General features: G+C 40.4%; 1 protein-coding gene across 2 annotated transcripts in view; it reads right to left on the reverse strand.

Moving 5' to 3' along the window:
- ADAMTS19 (ADAM metallopeptidase with thrombospondin type 1 motif 19) overlaps positions 1-24109 on the reverse strand; it is a 126960-nt gene that overhangs the window by 61407 nt on the left and 41444 nt on the right. For both annotated transcript variants that reach the window (XM_081880345.1, XM_081880344.1), the window contains exons 6-7: positions 19304-19461; positions 14555-14598 (exon numbers count right to left, since the gene is read on the reverse strand). In XM_081880345.1, the coding sequence (XP_081736471.1) occupies positions 14555-14598; positions 19304-19461 (202 nt within the window). The remainder of the gene's footprint in view (positions 1-14554; positions 14599-19303; positions 19462-24109) is intronic.

Genomic DNA, 24109 nt, shown 5'->3' on the forward strand with positions numbered 1-24109 from the left:
AACCTCTTTGGGGAGAGTGTTTCATAGATGGGGAGCCACTGCAGAGAAGGCCCTGTTCTCCTGTTGCCACCCTACGGACCTCTCAAGGAGGCACACAAAGAAGCAACCTTTTATAGCAGGCATGGCCAAACTTGGCCCTCCAGGTGTTGTTGGCCTACAACTCCCATCATCCCTAGCTAACAGGACCAGTGGTCAGGGATGATGGGAATTGTAGTCCCAAAACACCTGGAGGGCTGAGTTTGGCCATGCCTGCTTTATAGCAACCCTGATAGGTAAGTTACAGTGAGATTAATGACCGGTGAAAAATGACTCAGCTTCACAGCTGAATGAACCAGTATCTCCTCAGTATAACTTTCTGTCATCCACTGCGAAGCTAAATTAGGCAAAAAGTAGGGGGAAGGAATGCAAAGCAGCAGAGATTCCAAGACACACACATACATCTCTAATTTTTCCATAAGGTAAGAAATAATTTGTCAATTTCTAAACTGTTTCAACTGAACTGAGCTTAAGGGGTTTTTTTTTCTGAAAAAGCAATATGCTACGCAAGCCGGCCACAATCTGGTTGCAACAAAATTATTAGCGGTATTAAACGTTTGGGACAAAGGAGGATTCCTTGGCGGTGCTCAGCGTTTTTAGTTTTTTTTTACATCATGTGTATCACAACAACACTGAGTAGGAAGCTGAAGAAAGAGGGGCAAAGGTCTCCCAAGTTAGCACCTCATTTAAAACGAGCAGGAAAAACAATTCTTAACATGGTCCAAATGTTTTAGTATGTCTGTCAGCGCACAGAGGAACCTCTCCTACAATGCCTCCATTGTTTTGTCTCAAGCACAGTAGCCCAGAGTATGGTTAGATGATATACTGACCACAAAAAAACCCCCTAAAAAGCCCACATATACAATTATTTACATTTGTGATTTTTTATTTCGGAGCAGTTAACAATGATCGTGTCTTCTTGTAGAGGCATAAGGTAAAGGTAAAGGTACCCCTGACCATTAGGTCCAGTTGCAGACAATTCTGGGGTTGCATGCTCTTCTCACTTCACAGGCCGAGGGAGCCGGCATTTGTTCACAGACAGTTTTTCTGGATCATGTGGCCAGCATGACCAAGCCGCTTCTGGCGCAACGGAACATCGAAACCAACCAGAGCAGCGCATGGAAACGCCGTTTACCTTCCCTCCGGAGTCGTACCTATTTATCATAAGGTAAAGGTACCGCTGACCATTAGGTCCAGTCGCGAACGACTCTGGGGTTGCGCGCTCATCTCACTCTATAGGCCGAGGGAGCCGGCATTTGTCCGCAGACAGCTTTCGGGTCATGTGGCCAGCATGACTAAGCTACTTCTGGTGAACCAGAGCAGCTCACAGAAATGCCATTTACCTTCCCGCCAGGGCGGTACCTATTTATCTACTTGCACTTTGATGTGCTTTCGAACTGCTAGGTGGGCAGGAGCTGGGACCGAGCAACGGGAGCTCACACCGTCACAGGGTTTCAAACTGCCGACCCTCTGACCAGCAAGCCCTAGGCTCCGTGGTTTAGACCACAGCAACACCCTGTAGAGGCATACTGGAGGCAATATAATAGGAAACTTACTAAGCAGTGTTCTCAGTGAAAACATTTTTTTGAAAAAGTTCCTAGGAATACAGAGGAAAAATCAATTTTACTTTGGAAAGTTTCCCTTTGGGCTTAGGGTACACTAATGAGATATATTATCTCAAAACTATTCCCGTCTGAGATGTAAGGCTGTTTGTTTGTTCAAGAGTGTTAGGGGACCTGGGACTGCAACTCAACAACATCTGGACGGCTGAAGATTACCTGCTGATTCAAACCACTTTACACCCCACCTTTTCTTATAAAATGCCAGAGGTGGCTAACAAGACACTCAGAACATGTTTTAGAAATTCATATTGCACAAAACACTCTTTTAAAAATCTAAAAATTGATATGTACAAACATATAAATGATCAGCTAAACACACACCATTACAAAAAATCTATACTTAAAGCACAGCCATCCAATACACAATATTTTGAGGATCTGTTGTGGTTTCCATATTCTCTTAGCAGCAAGACAGCTCATAGCATGACAAGGGGCACTTTTGCAGTCAGTTCCTTCACCATAACATAAAGTTTAATTCACTTTGGAAAGTGAGACTGCAAATCCTCATATTTTATTTTCTGTCTGAGCCATATTTTTCATTAGTTTAGAATATTTTTGTGTCTGTTTTTTTCTTTCCATTTTTGACCAAGTGAACTCACCTTTATATTTCTGTAGACCAGAAACTCTTCATTCTGCCACTACATAAGTTCACTACTTATTACTGGATGCCAAACATTTCAAGTTAAGATAAAATCTGTGGGATGTTTCTCATATTTAAAATTTCCTGACTCGCTGTTTTGGAAGATATGACTTACCTGGAAGCATGTTGCAAGCAAAACATATAAAACCAGTGTTCTTTATTATTTCATTTCTTATTAAACATAGCTGACCTTGTGCTTGAAAGCCACATCAAACAGTAGCTACTGAATGTAAATCAGTCAACTACCAGCTGTGAACTAGTTTCAAGTCTTGTCCTTTGTTATTAATTTCATGTGTTAAGAAAGAGAAACTGGCTTCAGCTGAGCAGCTGCTCCTGCTTAGTCATTCCAACATTAGGTAAGAGAAAGATGTTTGTGTGTGTGTGTCCTCTACTTCTTCCTGTGGCTTATTAGCACAGCTGGAATGGTTTCAAGGTTAAATCCATGATGGGAGTGCGGAACTGAACAACTGATCTTCTGTAATGGTTAAGCTGCCGGCTAAAGATATGAACTGGATCTTATTCAAGTTTACACAGAAGTACAGTGGTACCTTGGTTCTCAAACTTAATCCATTCCGGAAGTCTGTTCCAAAACCCAAGCATTCCCAAACCAAGGCGCACTTTCCCATAGAAAGTAATGCAAAATGGATTAATCTGTTCCAGACTTTTAAAAACAACCACTAAAACAGCAAATTAACATGAATTTTACTATCTAATGAGACCATTGATCCTTAAAATGAAAGCAAAAAAATATATGTACTGCAGTCACACAATCAATCAATCAATCAATCAGTAGCTGAACTGGGTTCCACATGGTCGCAAAAACAAAAACACAAAATAAATAGCAAAAACACACAGACCTCAGTGTAACACTCAGAACAGAAGTGTGGCACTCAAAACAGAAGTGTGGCACTCCAAACAGAGCATGTTCGACTTCCGAGAAAAGTTCGCAAACCGGAAAACTTACTCCTGGGTTTGCAGTATTTGGGTTCCAAGTTGTTTGAGTACTAAGGCATTTGAGAGCCAAGGTACCACAGCAACTCCCAAAGCAATCAGAATGCATAAGTTTGCAACTTTAATGCATGAAGAAAAAATTTACCAATAAGCAACGAAACCTGAGAATTGGATCTAATCACAAGAATAAATGCAGAATCATGTACAAGCCCGTGACTTAGGTTTGTAAAGTACTTTCATAATCAAAAGTTGTCATCAGGCCGTGTATTATAGCCTGATATTACAATGGCCGAGAACTACCTCGCGTATATGCTCTAATTATTATTTTTTGTCAGTGCTTACATTTATACGACGTTATGTTTAGTTTTGGGGGTTTTTTAAAGTGAAAAATTGCTTCACATTCCTGACAAAATCTACTAAAAACCTTCAAACAAGTGCATGTGCATGACCTTGCTGTAGAATTAATCAGTTGTATATAAATTCAATAAATAAATAAATAAATAAATAAATAAATAATAATAGGGGGCAGGGAAGAACTTGCCTGCAGACAAATTGGGCCAGTCTGGGGTTTGTTTGTTTTTTGCCTACCTCATAGCAACTGCCACAACTTGCTGGTGGAAAAAAGGCATTGGGTTTGTTCCTTAGTCTAAAACAGGCATGCCAAAATTGGCCCTCCAGCTGTTTGGGGACGACAACTCCCATCATCCCTAGCTAACAGGACCAGTGGTCAGGGGTGATGGGAAATAGTCCCAAAATAGCTGGAGGGCCAATTTTGGCCATGCCTGGCCTAAAACAAATGTGGGGAGGAAGGTTTCTGTCTGAATCACCAGACGGGGTCAACCAGGCTACAGAACTCCCCAAATGGCATCCTGGAGGGATTCCTCTTTTTGATATGTTTCATGGGAAGATCCTTAACCCAGGATTGACCCTGGCTGATGCAGGATACAAAAGCCCAGTAAAGGTAAAGGTAAAGGGACCCCTGACTGTTAAGTCCAGTCGCGGACGACTCTGGGGTTGTGGCGCTCATCTTGCTTTATTGGCCGAGGGAGCCGGCGTACAGCTTCCGGGTCATGTGGCCAGCATGACTAAGCCGCTTCTGACGAACCAGAGCAGCGCACGGAAACGCCGTTTACCTTCCTGCCAGAGTGGTACTTATTTATCTACTTGCACTTTGATGTGCTTTCAAACTGCTAGGTTGGCAGGAGCTGGGACAGAGCAACAGGAGCTCACCTCGTTGCGGGGATTTGAACCGCCGACCTTCTGATCGGCAAGCCCAAGAGGCTCTGTGGTTTAGACCACAGTGCCACCCGCCCAGTACCTACGCCAAAATATCCTGCTTACATCTGTAATCAATAAAGTTGTGGCCATTTCGATCGCAATATGCTGTTGTATATTGTTACTGCTTCACGTGCCCCAGCCCTGGTGGCCTTGGGCACTGAGCCTGGGCCCACAATTGTGCAGAGGTGAGACTTTTATGCCAAAACACATGCTGCTCTGCTACTGCAGGAAGTTCTTCAGGACTAACCAATCAGTCATTTGATAGGCAAAATGTTTAGATGGCATTAAATTGTGGCTAATGACATCCATACTGAGAGAAGGGTCGATTTCATGAAATCTGAAAGCATTTTTATTCATCCAAAAATACTTGATTTATTTTATTTATTCCTCCAAGGAGCTCGAGGTGCTGTACATAGTCCTCCCACTGAGCTATATAAAGCTATTATATGATACGTTTAAAGTAAAATCCACACTCCTTAAAATTACATGCATCAATACTGAAAAGCAGTACTTACATAGGTTACTAGAATTTATCACATTTATTTTGCAAGAAAAATAATCTTTTGTGTGTTTTGAATTCTTACAATGTCTTTGAATGTGAATTTTATTATGTTGAGTACAACATAAGGCTTCAGTTGTTTGCAGTAAGTTAAGCCACTGAAATAGCAAATATGATCTATATTATGTTCATGTGTTTCTGTTTTCTTTGACTATATACAAGTGTTTTTCAGACACACATGCTTTGGAGCACGACTTGGGGGAAATTAACTTTGACTTGCTATTTCTAAGAAACTAATATTCATTTTCTTTTAGCACATCAAGTGTTTCCCATTACTGAAAGAGGAAAGGAGGGAGAGATAAAAAGCTTTCTGCGCTGTTGTTGCTTAAAAAGTGTAAATAATATGTGGTACTTTTGAAAGTGCTCTTTACAAGATTGCTGCCTGGGACCACTGACGACTCATTTGTCACTTAAAAGATGTATCAGTGACCAGACATGCAACAATAAGAGAGCTTTGAAATATCAAGCAGTATATAGATCCCTATAAATAAATAAAAATAGCAACAATTTAATGTAGAATAATCTCAAGGAAGAACAGCCAAGCACTGGAATAAGAGAGAGAATTAAACTACACTGGCAAAGTTATATATGTATGTATAGGCACCATCTTCTGCCCCTAAAACACAGTCCTCCAGGCAAATATCAGACAACAAAGAAACAATCCCTAGCAAGATAAAAAACACACTTAAAAGTTTAGCAGGATAAAAATGCCTCAACAGTCTATCTAAAAGACATTAGAGAGGAGACCAATCTAACTACATTTGGGAAAGAGTTGCACAAAGTGTCACCACTGAAAATGCTATTCTATCCTAATATAACATATGTGGCTAGTAAAAAACAACTTGTATCTAAATACCTTCCAGATATTGCTGGACTATAACACCCATAATCCTTGATGATTGGTTATGCCGACTGGGTTTTCACTCTAGCAACTTCTAGATGGCAGCCCCAGTCTAAATATCTACGACAGCTTCTTATTTTTTGTTTAATGGTGTGAATAAAACCAATGAGAATTGAAAACGCCAGGGAACATTCTTCATGTAGTGTCTCCGAAACATATGGGCCACAATTATTATTAATAATAATAATAATAATAATAATAATAATAATAATAATTTTATTATTATTTATACCCCACCCCAGCCACTCTAGGCAGTTTGCAACAAATATGAAAGCATAATGAAAACACCAAACATACAAAACTTCCTGATACATGGCTCCCCTCATAGTGTAGCTCTTTATCTCCTTGACATCTGATGGGAGGGCATTCCACAGGGTGGGCACCACTATCGAGAAGGCCCTCTGCCTGTTTTACTTTTGGCAGAGAAGGTCCTCGGAGCTGGACCTCATCTAAAGTGTGCTTGTTTCCACACAAAAATACCTAATTTCAGCTTATTGGAAGCTTGGATATGGTGACATGCAACACCTTCATTTGTAACCTGCATTCCCAGGATTCTTCTATCACTTGAGGACCAGCCCTGAAGAGCACCTTTAGGAATTAGCCTGGGCCTAAACACGCCTTCCTGTCTAATCTTCCACAGGAACCTTCCTTAGGCTGAGTCAGACCAACAAACACTCTATCTAGCTCAATATTATCAACATTGACTGTCAGAAACTCTCCAGGGTTTCAGACAAGGAGTGTCTCACAGCCCTACCTAGAAATGCCATGTATTGATCTTGAGATGTTCTGCATGCAAAGCAGCTGTTCTTTCAATTAACTATGGCCCTTCCCAGTTAGTGGCTGAAACTGCAGCACAGAACAATCCTGAACAGCTTTTTAAAACAACAGATGAAAAGGAGAGGTGTTCATTCTTCCACAGTTTTCTGGCCACACACATAAAAGAAGCACTCTTTGTGCGTTTCCGGCATACTCAAGACATTACAATATTTTTCAAATTGTATGCAATTTGCCAAACTAAAGAAGACACACTGTCTCTTAAGTGCTTTTCTGCAGATGGAAAGTGGATCAGTCTCTCACTTGAAGAGCGGAAGCAGAAGACATCTCTTGACATTTATCTTACGATGACACATGGCAACTGGAGATAATAGCCAGTTTTGTTTTTGAGAGTGACAGTCTGTGCCCTTTTCCATTGCCTATCCTTCTAATAAGATCCAGGAATATGTATGCATATTCTCTCACACGCTCAGTTAGGTTTTTGGAGCAATAGTAAAGGGAATTTGGCCATTTCACTTAAAAAGGAGAGGAGCACAAACGACGGTCATTTGTGGTGCTTAAAGGCTCCAGCTGGAAAGAGCTCACAACTGTTTTGTGAACACTGATTTGCTCTTCTAAGAGCGTGCTTTAGAACTGGCTTACGTGCCAGTATTGCTCTGTGTTCTCTCAGTTTGTTCTTTGCAGCTTTCCCACTACCGAAAATATAATTCCTTTGACTACAGTTTTTCCAGGGGACGGGCTGAGTCAAAGAACATATCACATGCACATTATCACGTGCACATTATCAATGTCATCCATGATGACATGGACTTTGATGCAGCTATAACAAAAGCCAAAGACTCCTTTACTGAGTAAGGACAAACTATTCTGAATAACTTGACGTATTTGTTTTATTGGAACTGATTTTGAAAAGCTTGCACTCTTCTCAGCACAAGGGAGTTTTGCAATATAGAATGGCTACAGCCATTGCATCCTGGTTAATTATTATTATTTATTTATACAGCCACTCTGGGTGGCTTCCAACAAAATGTTAAAATACTGTAATGCATCAAACATGAAAAGCTTCCCTAAACAGGACTGCCTTCGGATGTCTTCTAAAAGTCTGGTAGTTGTTGTTTTCTTTGACATCTGGTGGGAGGGCATTCCACAGGGCGGGTGCCACCACCGAGAAGGCCCTCTGCCTGGTTCCCTGTAACTTGGCTTCTCACAGTGAGGGAACTGCCAGAAGGCCCTTGGAGCTGGACCTCAGTGTCCGGGTAGAATGATGGGGGTGGAGACGCTAAATAATGGTATTTATCATCACTCATATATCAAGCGAGAGTTTAGCTTAGCATCTAGAGTAGCCACTATGAAGAGAAATTAAAACATGCTAAGAATGCAGCTGTTGCTTATCAGTATTCAACGTGAATACCTGTGCTCAGCTAGTGAGGTGTCAGATCTTAGAAATAAATAAACAAAAGGGAAGGACAGGAATTTACTAGGACATAAACTCCAGAATCAAGCCTCTGTGTCTTCCCTCTGAGACAGTCACAAATACCACAATTCACAATTTATATCATGCTGCTTCTTAATTCATACATGAGTCTGAAGAGCGTACCTCCATTTTTTCATCTTATATGAAGCCAGGTTAAATCTCAAAGATGGAGTGAGACACAAGAAATTATTTTACCCGCCTCACTACACATATTGGAACAATGTATCTGAGTCTATAAAAACACTGGAAAAATGTGTCTAACCACCAGTCCAGTATGTTTAATTTGTTCAGCGCAAAACATTTTATTTTATAATTCCCAAAGCCAAGACAGTAAATAAACTGTCCTACACAGTAGCATATGAGTGGCAAGTCTAAGAAATTCACTGAGAGTGCAAGCTATCCGCTTGGCAGTAAGTCCCATTGTTTACTGAGGTTGAGCTCAGTAAATAGTGCAGGAACGCAGCATTAAATGTTTGTCATTCATTCATCAAAATAGTTTCACTGGCGAATGAATTTAGAGCAATGTTTTGAGTGGGCAGGTCATTTCGCATGAATGATCTTCATGTTTTTCTGCTTATATTAATTCACCTACATAACACCTTTGGCTACCATAAACAATGATATATTAATAGGAACTACCGTATTTTTCCATGTATATGACGCCCCCGCGTATAAAATGATCCCTACTTCTTTTAACCCAAAATTAAGAAATCAATTAAGTTTGGGTTGCCAGAGTTCTTGAGAGTCCCATGGACTGCAAGAAGACCAAACCTATCCATTCTTAAGGAAATCAGCCCTGAGTGCTCACTGGAAGGACAGATCCTGAAGCTGAGGCTCCAGTACTTTGGCCACCTCATGAGAAGAGAAGACTCCCTGGAAAAGACCCTGATGTTGGGAAAGATGGAGGGCACAAGAAGAAGGGGACGACAGAGGACGAGGTGGTTGGACAGTGTTTTTGAAGCTACAAACATGAGTCTAACCAAACTGTGGGAGGCAGTGGAAGACAGGCATGCCTGGCGTACTCTGGTCCATGGGGTCACGAAGAGTCGGACACGACTAAATGACTAAACAACAACAGCCAGCCTAATAAGTTAGCACAATATAGAGACAACCCAAGCAGACTAAAGCACTTTTAAAGATTATTGGTTCCAGTGAGAAGTTAATCACATGGCTAGCTCTCAATGGGATTTTCTTGGAAACAAATATGTATAAGCCTTTCCTAACTTAAATTTAGATGTGCAAACTACTTATGATGTCAAATAGACTTAGACTTCTTAGTGAAACATTTGAGTACATTCAGGTTAATATTAATGCTTACTCCTTCCTGTGGTATGGATAAGATTGCATACCATGCTTCAATTTTTGTAAACTTTTAACAGCCGTAAATTGTTCTCTTGACATTACTTCAACATTTTTCTTTTAACTTTCTTTGGCTAGCACCGCAATTTACAACATGTTAAAAATTCCTGGAATGTCCTATCTCAGTTGCCCTATAAATACACTGGGAGAAGATTTGTTACTTCGTACTTGTTTGCCTTCTGTCTAATCCTTACAAGTGATCTATTTAAATTCCAAATTCAACCTTCCACTTTTAACTATTAATCTGTCACATTCTCAGAAAAGGAAAATCACAGGTACTGATCTGAAGTAACCATAATCTTAAACCAATGGTGCTACAGCTGTTATGATACAATATTATGCCCCAGTATACTTTATGTTAACAATTTACATTAGCATTTGGTAATCTTTCTTCTTGCAGTTCTTGCTTTCAAAATAATAACATTCATATCACTGTTGACATAGTCATCATTTATACTTAGAAAATATCTGATTGTGTTTTTATTAAAGGTATATCAATGCAATGGAGAGCATTGCTCATTCTTAAAAAAAAAAAAAAAAAAACAGTACAGACAAGATCAGGGGTCAGCAAACTTTTTCAGTAGGGGGCCGGTCCACTGTAACTCAGATCTTGTGGGGGGCCAGGCTATATTTTTTGCGGGGGGACAGACGAATTCCTATGCCCCACAAATAACCCAGAGATGCATTTTAAATAAAAGCACACATTCTACTCATGTAAAAACACGCTGATTCCTGGACCGTCCACGGACCAGATTTAGAAGGCGATTGGGCCGGATCCGGCCCCTGGGCCTTAGTTTGCCTACCCATGGACAAGATCAAGTAGTCCAAAGAAACTGCAACCATGTTCCAACCAAACTTTTAACTTGACTTGTTGAATACTTTCATTACTGTCCTTCCCAAAGCGTACAGAAATCTCGCTTCAATGTACGTGATTGGACTAAATGGCTGTGATCCAGAGGGCTATTTAGGTATGTTCACTTTCCTTCCCCACTTTGACAAGTAGACCCACAAGCCATATAACAAACTGCTTTTGAAACCCTCCTCAGTTTCAGGGCAATTGCCATGTGGCATAAGAAGCTGCCATATGATGAATATTGGCAAAACTCCTTTGGCTGCACAGAGCCAACTACACTCTTGTTTCAAACCCAGGCAATGTCATTTAGACCTCCTAAAATTTACAGTTCTAGGATTCCATGAATATGTTTCTGTATGAAGACCAGTATGCAGTTTTAATTCACCCCAAATTGGTACCCTTAATGATTTTTCTGTTTGTCACCTCTGGTGAACATGAGTAATAACTTACATCAAGTGCATTGAAAGGCACCATATCTTTTATCACTTAATATTATGTATCCTACAGATTCACTTTGACTGGAAAAAAATACATTCCAGATAATGCTTAATAACTGTAGTTTTTTGAGAACCCTTTTTGATTGAAATGAAAATAATAATAATATGAAGATAAAGGTCTAATCTAATGAAGTTTCACCTAAGGTTCTGGATATGCATATCAATGAAAATATGTATTTCAAAATGTGGAACTTGATTTAAATAAATTATTTAATGTGCATCTTTTCTTGATTTAAATCAATCCACCCCAATTCATCATAACATGTGAGCTGAACAATGAGTGACAGGACCTCATTGCTCCATGGGCTTCCTCTCCTGTAGCTCTCCTGTTGCTATGCAAACAGTACGCAGACCTAGTGGTGGGAGGAAAAAATCCTTAAATAAGAGACACGGGGGAATGATTAATGGACTTCAATGTCTGTACACTAATGCGCAAAGCATGGGTAATAAACAAGATGAGCTTGAGCTCTTGGTACAGCAAACTAAATATGACATAATAGGCATCACTGAAACCTGGTGGGATAAGTCCCACGACTGGAATGTAATAATGGAGGGTTACAATCTATTCCAGAGAAACAGACCGGACAAGAAAGGAGGAGGAGTGGCGTTATATGTCAGGGATGTGTATACCTGTGAAGAGATCCAAGATTTAGAACCTCAAAGCCAAAGTGAGAGCATTTGGGTCAAAATTAAGGGAGAGATGAATAACAGGGACCTCATTGTGGGAGTTTACTATAGATCCCCAAGCCAAACGGAGGACATAGATGATGCCTTCCTGGAACAGATGGCCAAGCATGCAAAAGGAAGGGAGATAGTAGTAATGGGGGACTTCAATTACCCGGATATTTGCTGGATGTCAAACTCAGCCAAGAGCATAAGGTCAAACAGATTCCTCACTGGCCTTGCAGACAACTTCGTTGTCCAGAAAGTGGGAGAAGCAACAAGAGGAACAGCCATTTTAGATCTGGTCCTAACCAATGTTGATGACCTGGTTAGTGGTGTAGAAGTGGAAGGATCATTAGGCGCGAGTGATCATGCTCTTCTGAAGTTTACTATACAGCGGAAAGGAGCAGCCAAGCATACTAGGACTCAATTTCTTGACTTTAGGAAAGCCGACTTCATAAAACTTAGGGAAGTGCTGGGTGAGATCCCATGGACAGTAATATTAAAAGGAAAGGGAGTTCATGATGGCTGGGAGTTTGTTAAGAGAGAGATAGTAAAAGCACAACTTCAGGCAATACCAATGAGACGGAAACATGGAAGGTGCCTAAAGAAGCCGGGGTGGCTATCTAAAGAACTTTTAACTGAGTTAAGATTAAAAAAGGATGTGTACAAAAAATGGAAAAGGGGGGAAACCACCAAAGAGGAATTCAAACAAATAGCCAGCACGTGTAGACACAAAGTCAGAAAAGCTAAAGCACAGAATGAACTCAGGCTTGCTAGAGAGGTTAAAAGCAACAAAAAAGGCTTTTATGGGTATGTTTGTAGCAAAAGGAAGAACAAAGAAACAGTGGGGTCACTCAGAGGAGAAGATGGTGAAATGCAAACAGGGGACACAGAAAGGGCTGAACTCCTCAATGCCTTCTTTGCCTCAGTCTTCTCCGATAAAGAAAACAATGCCCGACCTGAAGAATTTGGAGCAAATGATTCAGCAGAGGAAACACAGCCCAGAATAACTAAGGAGATAGTACAAGAATACTTGGCTAGTTTAGATGTATTCAAGTCTCCAGGGCCAGATGAACTGCATCCAAGAGTATTAAAAGAACTGGCAGATGTGATCTCAGAACCACTGGCAGTCATCTTTGAGAATTCCTGGAGAACAGGCGAAGTCCCGGCAGACTGGAGGAGGGCAAATGTTGTCCCTATTTTCAAAAAGGGGAAAAGAGAGGACCCAAATAATTACCGCCCAGTCAGTCTGACATCAATACCAGGGAAGATTCTGGAGCAGATCATTAAGCAAACAGTCTGTGAGCACCTAGAAAGGAATGCTGTGATCACCAATAGTCAGCATGGATTTCTGAAAAATAAGTCATGTCAGACTAACCTGATCTCGTTTTTTGACAGAATTACAAGCCTGGTAGATGAAGGGAACGCAGTGGATGTAGCCTACCTTGATTTCAGCAAGGCATTTGACAAGGTGCCCCATGATATTCTTGTAAAGAAGCTGGTAAAATGCGGTCTAGACTATGCTACCACTCAGTGGATTTGTAACTGGCTGACTGACCGAACCCAAAGGGTGCTCATCAATGGTTCCTCTTCATCCTGGAGAAGAGTGACTAGTGGGGTGCCACAGGGTTCTGTCTTGGGCCCGGTCTTATTCAACATCTTTATCAACGACTTGGATGATGGACTCAAGGGCATCCTGATCAAATTTGCAGATGACACCAAACTGGGAGGGGTGGCTAACACCCCAGAGGACAGGATCACACTTCAAAACGACCTTGACAGATTAGAGAACTGGGCCAAAACAAACAAGATGAATTTTAATAGGGAGAAATGTAAAGTATTGCACTTGGGCAAAAAAAAATGAGAGGCACAAATACAAGATGGGTGACACCTGGCTTGAGAGCAGTACATGTGAAAAGGATCTAGGAGTCTTGGTTGACCACAAACTTGACATGAGCCAACAGTGTGACGCGGCAGCTAAAAAAGCCAATGAAATTCTGGGCTGCATCAATAGGAGTATTGCATCTAGATCAAGGGAAGTAATAGTGCCACTGTATTCTGCTCTGGTCAGACCTCACCTGGAGTACTGTGTCCAGTTCTGGGCACCACAGTTCAAGAAGGACACTGAGAAACTGGAACGTGTCCAGAGGAGGGCAACCAAAATGGTCAAAGGCCTGGAAACGATGCCTTATGAAGAACGGCTAAGGGAGCTGGGCATGTTTAGCCTGGAGAAGAGGAGGTTAAGGGGTGATATGATAGCCATGTTCAAATATATAAAAGGATGTCACATAGAGGAGGGAAAAAGGTTGTTTTCTGCTGCTCCAGAGAAGCGGACACGGAGCAATGGTTCCAAACTACAAGAAAAAAGATTCCACCTAAACATTAGGAAGAACTTCCTGACAGTAAGAGCTGTTCGACAGTGGAATTTGCTGCCAAGGAGTGTGGTGGAGTCTCCTTCTTTGGAGGTCTTTAAGCAGAGGCTTGACAACCATATGTCAGGAGTGCTCTGATGGTGTTTCCTGCTTCGCAGGGGGTTGGACTCGATGGCCCTTGTGGTCTCTTCCAACTCTATGATTCTATGATTCTATGATTCTACATCACTGATTGGTAGGACAAGGAGATGAGCTAGCCAATAGGAAAGAGAAGAAATGGAGACGGTGTGATGAGACATGGAGCACCAACAACTCTTTTGTCTCTTACGATGCCTAGGTTAGTCCCAACTAGTCACTGAAAGCAATGGAGCGGAATATAATTAAGTTGCATCAATGTCAAAATGCTTAGCCTTGGTCAACTTGCTAGAGTACCAAACACGTCATCATTATGCATTTTAACTGCTTATAAGCATTCATCCCCACATAATCAAGCTTCCACAACTCCCTATAGTGCTGTATTTTAAAGGCATTATTGTTGTTTGTTTGTTTGTTTGTTTGTTTGTTTCACTTACCAACAGTATCACATGGTTCATCTTTATGTACACAGAAATCCTTCCTAAAATTGGGAGGGAAAAGAAGACAAAGCCTTAAGACAATTGTGCTGTCAGATACTCATTTATGCAAATTTTAACCGCTTAATAAATGACAAGGCTCCTCTGTTTCAAAAAAGAACACGTGAAGGATATCCTGAAATTATCAAATGACACTTCAACCTTAAATCTACAATTTATTTCCCATTTAAAGTGTATGTGGCATCAGGTTGATTAGTTATCTTCCTTAATCATCTGAAATCCACAGATTTGTCAGACTTTTCATCCCCTACTGAAACTAAAGAGACTTCCACATGGGTACTTATCCTGAGATCAGTGCTGTTCATGAATGCCATCTCTGGGGACAGGAGGGGAAAGAGATCTACTTTCCATGGTTTCCTTGATGTGTTGAGAACCTTGGTGTACTCAAGCAGGGGAATTAGGGAAGACACCACAGGGGAATGTAAATTGCCCCTATCTCCAGTCCAACTGTGCTGTTTTCAGGTCACTTAGATTGTCATTCATTTTTAAAAGATTACAGTCACGGAAATATTCCAGACTGGAGTATTTTCCCTAATGGGATCATAGTCTTGCATTTAAGCCCCAAACAACATGACTCTACAACAGTGTTTCCCAAACTTGGGTCTCCAACTGCTTTTGGACTACAATTCCCATCATCTCTGACTACAGGTCTTGCTAGCTAGAGGTGATGGGAGTTGCAATCCAAAAACAGCTGAAGACCCAAGTTGGGGAAACACTGCTCTGCAATAATAAAAAAGAGGTTATAAAAGGGAAGTATACAATTAAATATGGAAGTGTTCCCTATTTCTAACCACTATGATAATCTCAACATACAGTTGACTCTCAATTTATGCTGGGGTTACATTCAACTCTGGCCTTTTCAACTCTGGCTCCGGCCTGGTGGAACGCTCTGCCTCATGAGACCAGGGCTCTGCAAGATCTGATTTCTTTCCGCAGGGCCTGTAAGACAGAGTTGTTCCACCTGGCCTTTGGCTTGGAGCCAATTTGATTCCCTCCCTCTCTTTCTTTTTTCCTTTCCTTCTCCTCCTGCAATGAGGCTACATTTTAATATTTTAATGTTTCAATATTTTAATGTTGTATTTTAATTTTGTTTTTAAGTTGTAATCATTCAACTTGTTTTTATTATTGCTTGTAAGCCGTTCTGAGCCCGGCCTTGGCTGGGGAGGGAGGGGTATAAATAAAAATTATTATTATTATTATTCCAGGAATAGTGTCTACAGCCAAAATCATATATACGACTCAGCTATACTGCTGCACATAAAACATTTTAAGTGTGTTGTAAAGTGTATTATACAAATGTGACACTAGATGGTGATGGTGAGCTATGGAGAATTTGATATATTTTTCAATACTTTTTTTAAAAAATGCATTTTCACAACTTCTTTTATATGTGTGTAGATTCCACCATAGTCAAAGCACATTGGGTTCAATAATAAGATTGACAAAGTCTTTTTCCATGAACACCTGCCCCCTTCGTTTCTTTTTTAAAAAATTTGCCAAACGTGTAAACATGTGCACAAGTTAAATCGCGTAGGCTGCAAGTTAGCTGTACAAGATTACAATATGCCAGTATCTGCAGTACAAGAGATGAATTATGTGTTAAGGCTGATGCAAACATATTAGCAGTTAGACATAGGGTTTAATGTTTGTGAATCTGGAGGGGGGAAGCCTGTGGGTGTTATGAATGCACTTACATAACTGCTCTTAAGGTTAATATCTGTTCAAAGAAGGAGAAAGAGGAGAACAAATGTAAAATATAACAAGGCACAAATAGAATGGAAGTTGTACTTTGTCAAAAATAAAATTGAGATTTGTATATGCACACCCTAATAAGTAGAATATATGTGGGCTGAGATGCTTTCATTCAGCTGATTTCTATCCTGGTTGAAGTAAACTTCCAAAAGTTTAATTATGAGAGTTTGGGGAAATAGAACTCTTAAGTCTTGGCAACAGTGAAGTACAATTGCATCCTGTGCAATGAGACAAATGTAAAACATTCCCTAATTTCCAAGAATAAGAACTGTATTCCTTGGAGACTAGGCTGCCCAGTAAAAGTTTATGATACTCCAGATACACCTATAAACAATTCATTATTTATTTGTGTCCTCATTTCTACTTAGGGAAGTTGCAGGAGGGTCATCATGTAGCATCTGAATCTACAGAATGGATTGCAGCGTTGCTCTAGCAATTATTTTTTCAAATTCTTTAAGTGACTTTATTATTAATTAGCGCCACTAAAATCTTAGTGGGCCAATGGTACAAAATGTACTGGAAAGGCTAAAAACACATTTAAATGCACATTTAATTTAAACACGTAAAGGAAACCATTGGTAAGTATGTTCCTGCAAGAGGTATATAAAGGCATGCACACGATTTATATGGCCAAATTTGCCTTATATTCTGTGTCCTGTTTCCCCTCAAACTTGATTAACGCTAGCTCCCCCCCCCAACTCTGTCTCCCCACTCGGTTTCACGGAGTCCCTCTCATCCAAAATCTTCTTCCCTTCTTCCCCCCAATGCCAGCCCCTCAATTTCTGGCCTCCCGCCTTTTGTGGAAAGCTTACAAGCAATGGCTCTTCGTGGTAGGCTGGGTGATTTTCTTATCAGTAAATGTGTCTGTGAAGAAGGAAGCCAGCCTACAATCTGGAGCATTTCCCCTCTCCCTCCCACTTCTCTTTCCAAAAGAGATCAGTTCTATCAGTTGTTCCCAGTCCCTAAAATTAAAGATGGGAGTAAGCCAAGCTCAGCATTGAAGTAACATCTGAGCTTTCAGATTTTATTGTCTTCCTGTGAGTGGATCTTTATGCTCCAAATGCTTTCTTTTTCTTTGCAAGCCTATAGGGCTTGAGGACTGAATCAATCTCTGAAACAACTGCTATCACTCAGCACAAGTATCAACACATATGCTCGCAGTTCAGCACTGTGGTAATAAATGAGCCTTCCTCAACTTCCACCAACCCCAGGAAGCATGGTCAATAGTCAGGGATGATGGAAATTGGAGTCCAAAACCCCTGAAAGTCACCAGGTTGGGGAAGTCTGTAAAGGTAAGTTGAAATAACACATTATTCTGTTCTAACTCCCATCTCATTGAGTAACCAACTAGGTATCTCCAACCCCTTGAAAGATTCCATCAATGGTGTCTCCGAAATTTTTTTGCACATCACCTGGGAAGACAGGTGAACTAATGCCAGTGTACAGGAAGAAGCAAAGTTCGCCAGTGTCAAAGCGATGATTCTTCAACATCGACTTCGTTGGACTGGTCATGTTGTGCAGATGCCTGATTATCGTCTTCCTAAGCAACTACGCTATTCAAAACTTAAAAATGGAAAGCGTAATGCCAGTGGTCAACAAAAGAGGTTCAAAGACTGACTCAAGTCAAATCTTAAAAAATGTAGTATAAACACTGACAACTGGGAAACACTGGCCTGCAAGCGCTCCAATTGGAGAACAGCCTTTACCAAAGGTGTCATGGACTTTGAAGACACTCAAACTCAGGACGAAAGGGAGAAACGTGCTAAGAGGAAGGCATGCTTGGTAAACCCTCATCGTGATCAATTCCCACTCGGAAACCTCTGTCCCCACTGTGGAAGGGCGTGTGGATCCATAATTGGCCTCCACAGTCACTTACAGACTCAATGTTAAAACCGTGTTTATGGAAGACAATCTTACTCGGCTACGAGTGATTGCCAAAGAAGAAAGATTTGTCTAGAACTGTACTGCATATTCCATGTGGAAGTCACAATAAGGGATACTTTGGTATCTTCTATTATCAGGTCAAGCAATCATAATTTGCAAGTGATTTACCAAGCTTATAGAGGGGATAATAGTCCTTCAAGTGGGAGCAAAATCTAACTTTTAAGAGATTTACGGCAGTTTTCTGAAGCTTAAATGAGGTGACTAATGGCAAAAAAGAATCTGAGGCAAGAATGGGCAACTGCTAGTCTGTCATTTCCATAAATTACATTTTACTCATAAACTAAAACCTATTAAATACAGCCGTAGAAGAGGTCCTTAGGGTAATGCAAAGCCTAAATATTCAGCTACTCCATATAAAGCCTACTATTATACAGGAATCTCTTCAAAGAAACATATAAAACAGGCAGGTATGGAAAGGGTGAGATGCATAGCAAATGACAAAGAAATACGGCAGGGAAGGATGGTACTACAGGAAAATCTCACGTGTACTTAATATTAAATCTTCCAGAACTACGTCTTTCTACTCAGCCCAGATACGATGTGTCTTAACTCTAGAAGTCAGGTGCCAGTATGCTAAGAATACTGGAATGCTTCTGTTCTGTCCTTTGAGATGTTCCTTCATGATTCTGCAAGCCTGTTTCCCTTCTAATTCTCCTCACATAAACAGTCATAGATGTACAAATACTGCAGGCATCCAAATATCTAAGTCAGTTCTTTCTTTTTTAAAACAAAAAACAAGATAGTGTAGAAGACATCTTGTTTCTCCATCACACCTGAGGAAGGGGAACACTAAACACTGTGGGCTTAAGTGGTTTCTGTTCATCTTTTGAGGTGTTTCCCACCCCCCCTTCATTCCTACATCTGATGCCTTTCTTTTTTGCCTATTTGCTTCGTTTTGGGGATTTCCATCACCGATCAACTCATCAGAGTGCCTGCAGAATGCTGCATGAGGTTCCCGGCCATTAACAAAAGGGACAAAAACGTGCAACTTACCTCGTGATTAATATGGCTGCGTCTACTGGTGACACATCTTCACCCCAGCTTGTTGACATCTCTAAATGGATGTCATTTTTCTTACCAAATTCTTCATGTTGCCATTTGCAGAAACTCTCCAGCATTTTTTCACCATGATGTCCAATATACATGTCAGCCTAAAAGATGTAATGTTTCACTTGTTGTAACATATGTATCTACACGGCTTTTTAAAGCAAAAGAGAGTGTGTGTGTTTTAAAGACTTCTAAAAACATATAATAGAGAATTTTGTCGTTCCTTAAATATTCAAATATTGGTTGCTATTCCACAATCAATATTAAAACATCTATTTCATTGCAACAACCATAATGTTCCCCCTTCCAGCTGACTACAAACATGTGTAATTAAAAGTCTGACTTTAGATTCTCTAAATATTTTTGTTTGCATCAGGGAATTTGGATAAATAGAATCATACTGTTTACAGAGCTGTTTGACCTGAATTACATATTTGTGACTTAAAAGACACATACACAAAATGTTCTATACACCTTCAAACAGCTTCAGAGATTTAAGAGCATCTTCCCTTAACATTAACCTTAAAATAATATCCTCATGTTGTTTCGTAGAGTCAGGCTATAATTGTGTTTGTTTCAGCAAAGGAAGACCTCACTATCTTCCTCACATTATTTTACCAATCCCCACTGTGTATTTGAAGCTGCTCATGACATTGAAATAGCTGAGGAAACCTACTCAGGTGAAAGCTTTTGTGCTTGTGGCAGCTGGAGGAGTAACTAATTAAATAACAAGATGGCTCTGCAACTTCTAAGTTGGAACTGTAATGGACTGAACCTTCCCAGAAAAAGGCGTGAGGTTTTTCATATTTTGAAAAGAGAACAGTTGGATCTGATTTGTCTACAAGAAACCCACGTGACTAGGGCACATAGAAAATTGCTTATAAATAAAAGATTAGGACAGGAATTTATTTCATCAGATAAAGTAAAGAAAAGAGGAGTGGTGCTTTATGCAAAGGAAAAGCTGGCCCCAAAGTTGATTTTTAAAGATGAACAAGGAAGATTCCTGGCAATTGAAATACAGGTCCAAGGGGGAAAATATCTGACAGTTGGAATCTATGCACCGAATGAAGGGAAGGCAGAATTTTTTAAGAAGTTGCACAAGACTCTAATGGATTATTTGGACTATAATGTAATTATGATGGGAGATATGAATGGCGTGGTTTCCACAAACATGGATAAAGCACAAAGACAGGTGGTCTCTAAAGATGGGAGATTACCAAAGACTTTCTTTGAAATGACTGAAAATATGGACTTGATCGATATCTGGAGAACAAGGAACCCTCTTGAGAGAGAGGGAACCTTCTTCTCGGAAGCAAAAATGACATGGACAAGAATTGATCAAATATGGGTTACTAGTGGGATGGCTCCAAAGATAAAAAAAAGTAGAAATCTGCTCAAAGACTTGCTCCGACCATAATGCCCTAAAGATGGAGATGAAATTGACAACAGCTGGTTCCTTCAGATGGAGAATGAATGACACCCTATTTAGAGACGATGAGATCCTTAAAAAGGCCCAAAAAACTCTGAAAACTACTTCGAGATAAATCTGAAGACAGAGGTGGAGAAAAGAGTAATTTGGGACGCAAGTAAGGCCGTGATGCGAGGTTTCCTAATACAACAGAACTCCTTAAAGAGGAAAAAACAAAATGAGAAGAAAGATAAGATTTTGGAAAAGATAAAAGAAGGTGAAAAGAAACTCAGGTCAAAACCAAAGTCTCATGAGAATTTGAGAAAAATTAAATTTTACCAGTTGCAGTATATGGAATTGATGAATCAAGAGATAGAATGGAAAATTAAACAAATGAGACAAAGGACATTTGAATCAGCAGACAAATGTGGGAAACTTCTAGCATGGCAACTGAAGAAGAGACAAAAACTGAACACAGTTACAAATTTGGAAGTGGAAGGAAAGAACATCTATAAACCAAATGAGATTAGTAATTGTTTTCAGAGTTATTTCAGGAGACTGTATGCACGAGGGCCGGAGAAAGAAGGAGAAATAGATGATTTTCTTAAGAAATATGGATTACAAAAAATTTCACAACAAAGTACAATGTCTTGAATGAGAAAATAACAGAACAAGAAATAGGGGGTGCCATTCAAAATATGCAACTGGGGAAATCTCCAGGACCAGATGGATTGACTTCCAGATATTACAAAGCTTTGAAGGAATGGTTAGTACAACCACTGAAGGAGGTTTGTAACGAAATTTTAGAGGGGGAAAAGGCACCTGAATCGTGGAAAGAAGCATTTATTACGCTTATACCAAAAACTGAGACTGAAAAGAACCAGATTAAGAACTACTGCCCTATATCATTACTTAATGTGGATTACAAAATATTTGCTGACATTTTAGCAAAAAGACTGAAGAAGGTGTTGGTGGAAGAGATTCATAAGGACCAGGCGGGCTTTCTCCCAGGGAGACATTTGTCAGATAATGTGAGAAATATAATAGACATTATGGAATTGCTAGAAGTTAACATTAATACGAAGGCAGTATTAATATTTGTGGACGCGGAGAAAGCCTTTGACAATATTTCTTGGAGTTTTATGAAGAAGAATCTCCATGGGATGGGGGTAGGTCAAGGTTTTGAAAATGGTATAGGTGCAATATATTCTGAACAAAAAGCAAAGTTAATTGTAAACAATGTGGTTACTGAAGAACTTTCTATAGAAAAAGGGAGACGACAGGGGTGCCCAATATCCCCATTAGTTTTTATATCTGTCTTGGAGGTTTTGTTAAATATGATCAGGGGGGACCAGCTGGTTAAAGGAATTCAGGTCGGAGCTAAACAATACAAATTGAGGGCTTTTGCAGATGATTTAGTATTGACCTTACAAGAGCCAGACACTAGTACGAAAAGAGTTTTAGAATTAATTCAAATTTTTGGCCAGGTAGCAGGATTCAAGCTGAATAAGCAAAAAACTAAAGTCTTGGAGAAAAACCTAACAATTGCAGAAAAAGAGAGGTTCCAAAGTGAGACAGGATTAATGGTGGCTAAGAAAGTGAAATATTTAGGGATCAACATGACATCTAAGAATGTGAATCTATTTAAAGACAACTATGATAAATGTTGGACAGAAGTAAAGAAAGATCTAGAAATATGGTCAAATTTGAAACTTTCCTTGTTAGGCCGAATTGCTGTTATTAAGATGAATGTATTGCCTAGAATGCTATTTTTGTTTCAGACTTTACAGGTTGTGGACAGAATGGACTGTTTCAAGAAGTGGCAGAAAGATATATCTAAATTTGGACTTCCGGAGGCGGCGCGAAGGGTAATGGCTGCCCTTTCCTAACGGGGAAGGGAAGCTCCGCTCGAGAAAGGGTCGTCCGCTACGGCGCAGCGGAGACCCGAAACGGAAAACCGCAGGCAGCAGAAGCCTGCGGTCCCGGGACCCGGCGGGCGCCAGCAGCGGCCACGGAAACGTTGAAGGAACCCCGTAAGGGGCTCCGGATCGCGGAGGAGGCTGCGGCGCTGTGGGTCGTTCCGCGATCGGCGGAGTGAAGCCGCGTAGCTGTTGCCAGTGAGCGCTGACCTTTCTTCCTGAAATTTATGCTTTGAAAACAACAACCCGTGAGTAAACAGCTGACTGTATGCAATTTGGGACTTTAAAATATTAAATTTGGCTGAAAGCGGAGTGACGAAAAACAGGAAGTCCGTCTTCCGCTCCCATTGAACTTGAACGCAAAGAGCTGGAGGAGTGGAGGCAAAGAGAGATCTTTTAAACTATTTGATCTGAGCACCCATTGAACTTTATTCTAAGTGGAACAATAACCTTATGTGTTGGACTTTTATGAATTTTAATCACACGGGGATATCTTTCTCCCTTTGGAGCTACATTCTAAATAAAAACCCCAGGCGCTGGAGCTGCCTGAGAAACTGAGCTGTCAGCTTGCAGTTTGCAGTTTGGATACTTTGAATCTGAACTTTGAAACAATCTGAGAGAGTTTGAACTTGCTACTTTAAGGCATTTGGATTACCAGCTTGCACCATCAGAAACACTGTTGCTGTATTAAACCCCAACTCTGCTGAAAAATCTTTTTATTGAAGGTTCTTGGACTTAGAAATCTGACTTTATTTTAATTGAAATTGATTTCTTTCCTGAAATATTTTAAACTCCCCCTAGAGGATTTGGGACTTATAACAGTGACTTTTATTTTACTTTCCTTTTCCCGGCCCTCTGCTGACTGTTACCATCTGGGCCGTGGCTTTCTCATGGGAACAACTCAGCTTGACCTTGAATTTTAGATAACTTTGGAATGAGTGGTACAAGAAGGAGAGGAAGAACTAAACAAACAACTTTGACAACTTTAACCGCAGCCTCACAGGCACGTAGATCATCTGTGCCTACTTTGCCTTCTGAGGTGGAAGCTGTTTCTCTGCCTCGGGCAGGGGAGGGAGAAACTGAGGAATTACAACTGGAAGATATGGCCTCAGGGGCAAGCACTGCTATTTTAGAGAAAATTTTTGAAAAATTAGAATCTTTGGACAAGAAAGTAGAATCTTTGGACAAGAAAGCCGATGAGCAAACATATAAAATTGAGCAGAATACAGAATGTTTAAATAAATTATCTGGACAAGTTGCACAGAATACTCAAGCAATCGCAGAATTGAAGGAGGCTGCAGGGGAAAATCGGAAATTGGCTGAAGATACCAGCCAAAAACTTGAAAATTTAGAACAAGAGGTAAGACCACTCTGCAAACAAGTAGGTGAACATCAGACCTATTTGTCCATGCTTGAACTGCGGAA

The sequence above is a fragment of the Podarcis erhardii genome, assembly GCF_964252035.2.
Source record: "Podarcis erhardii genome assembly, chromosome: 11".
NCBI lineage: Eukaryota > Metazoa > Chordata > Lepidosauria > Squamata > Lacertidae > Podarcis > Podarcis erhardii.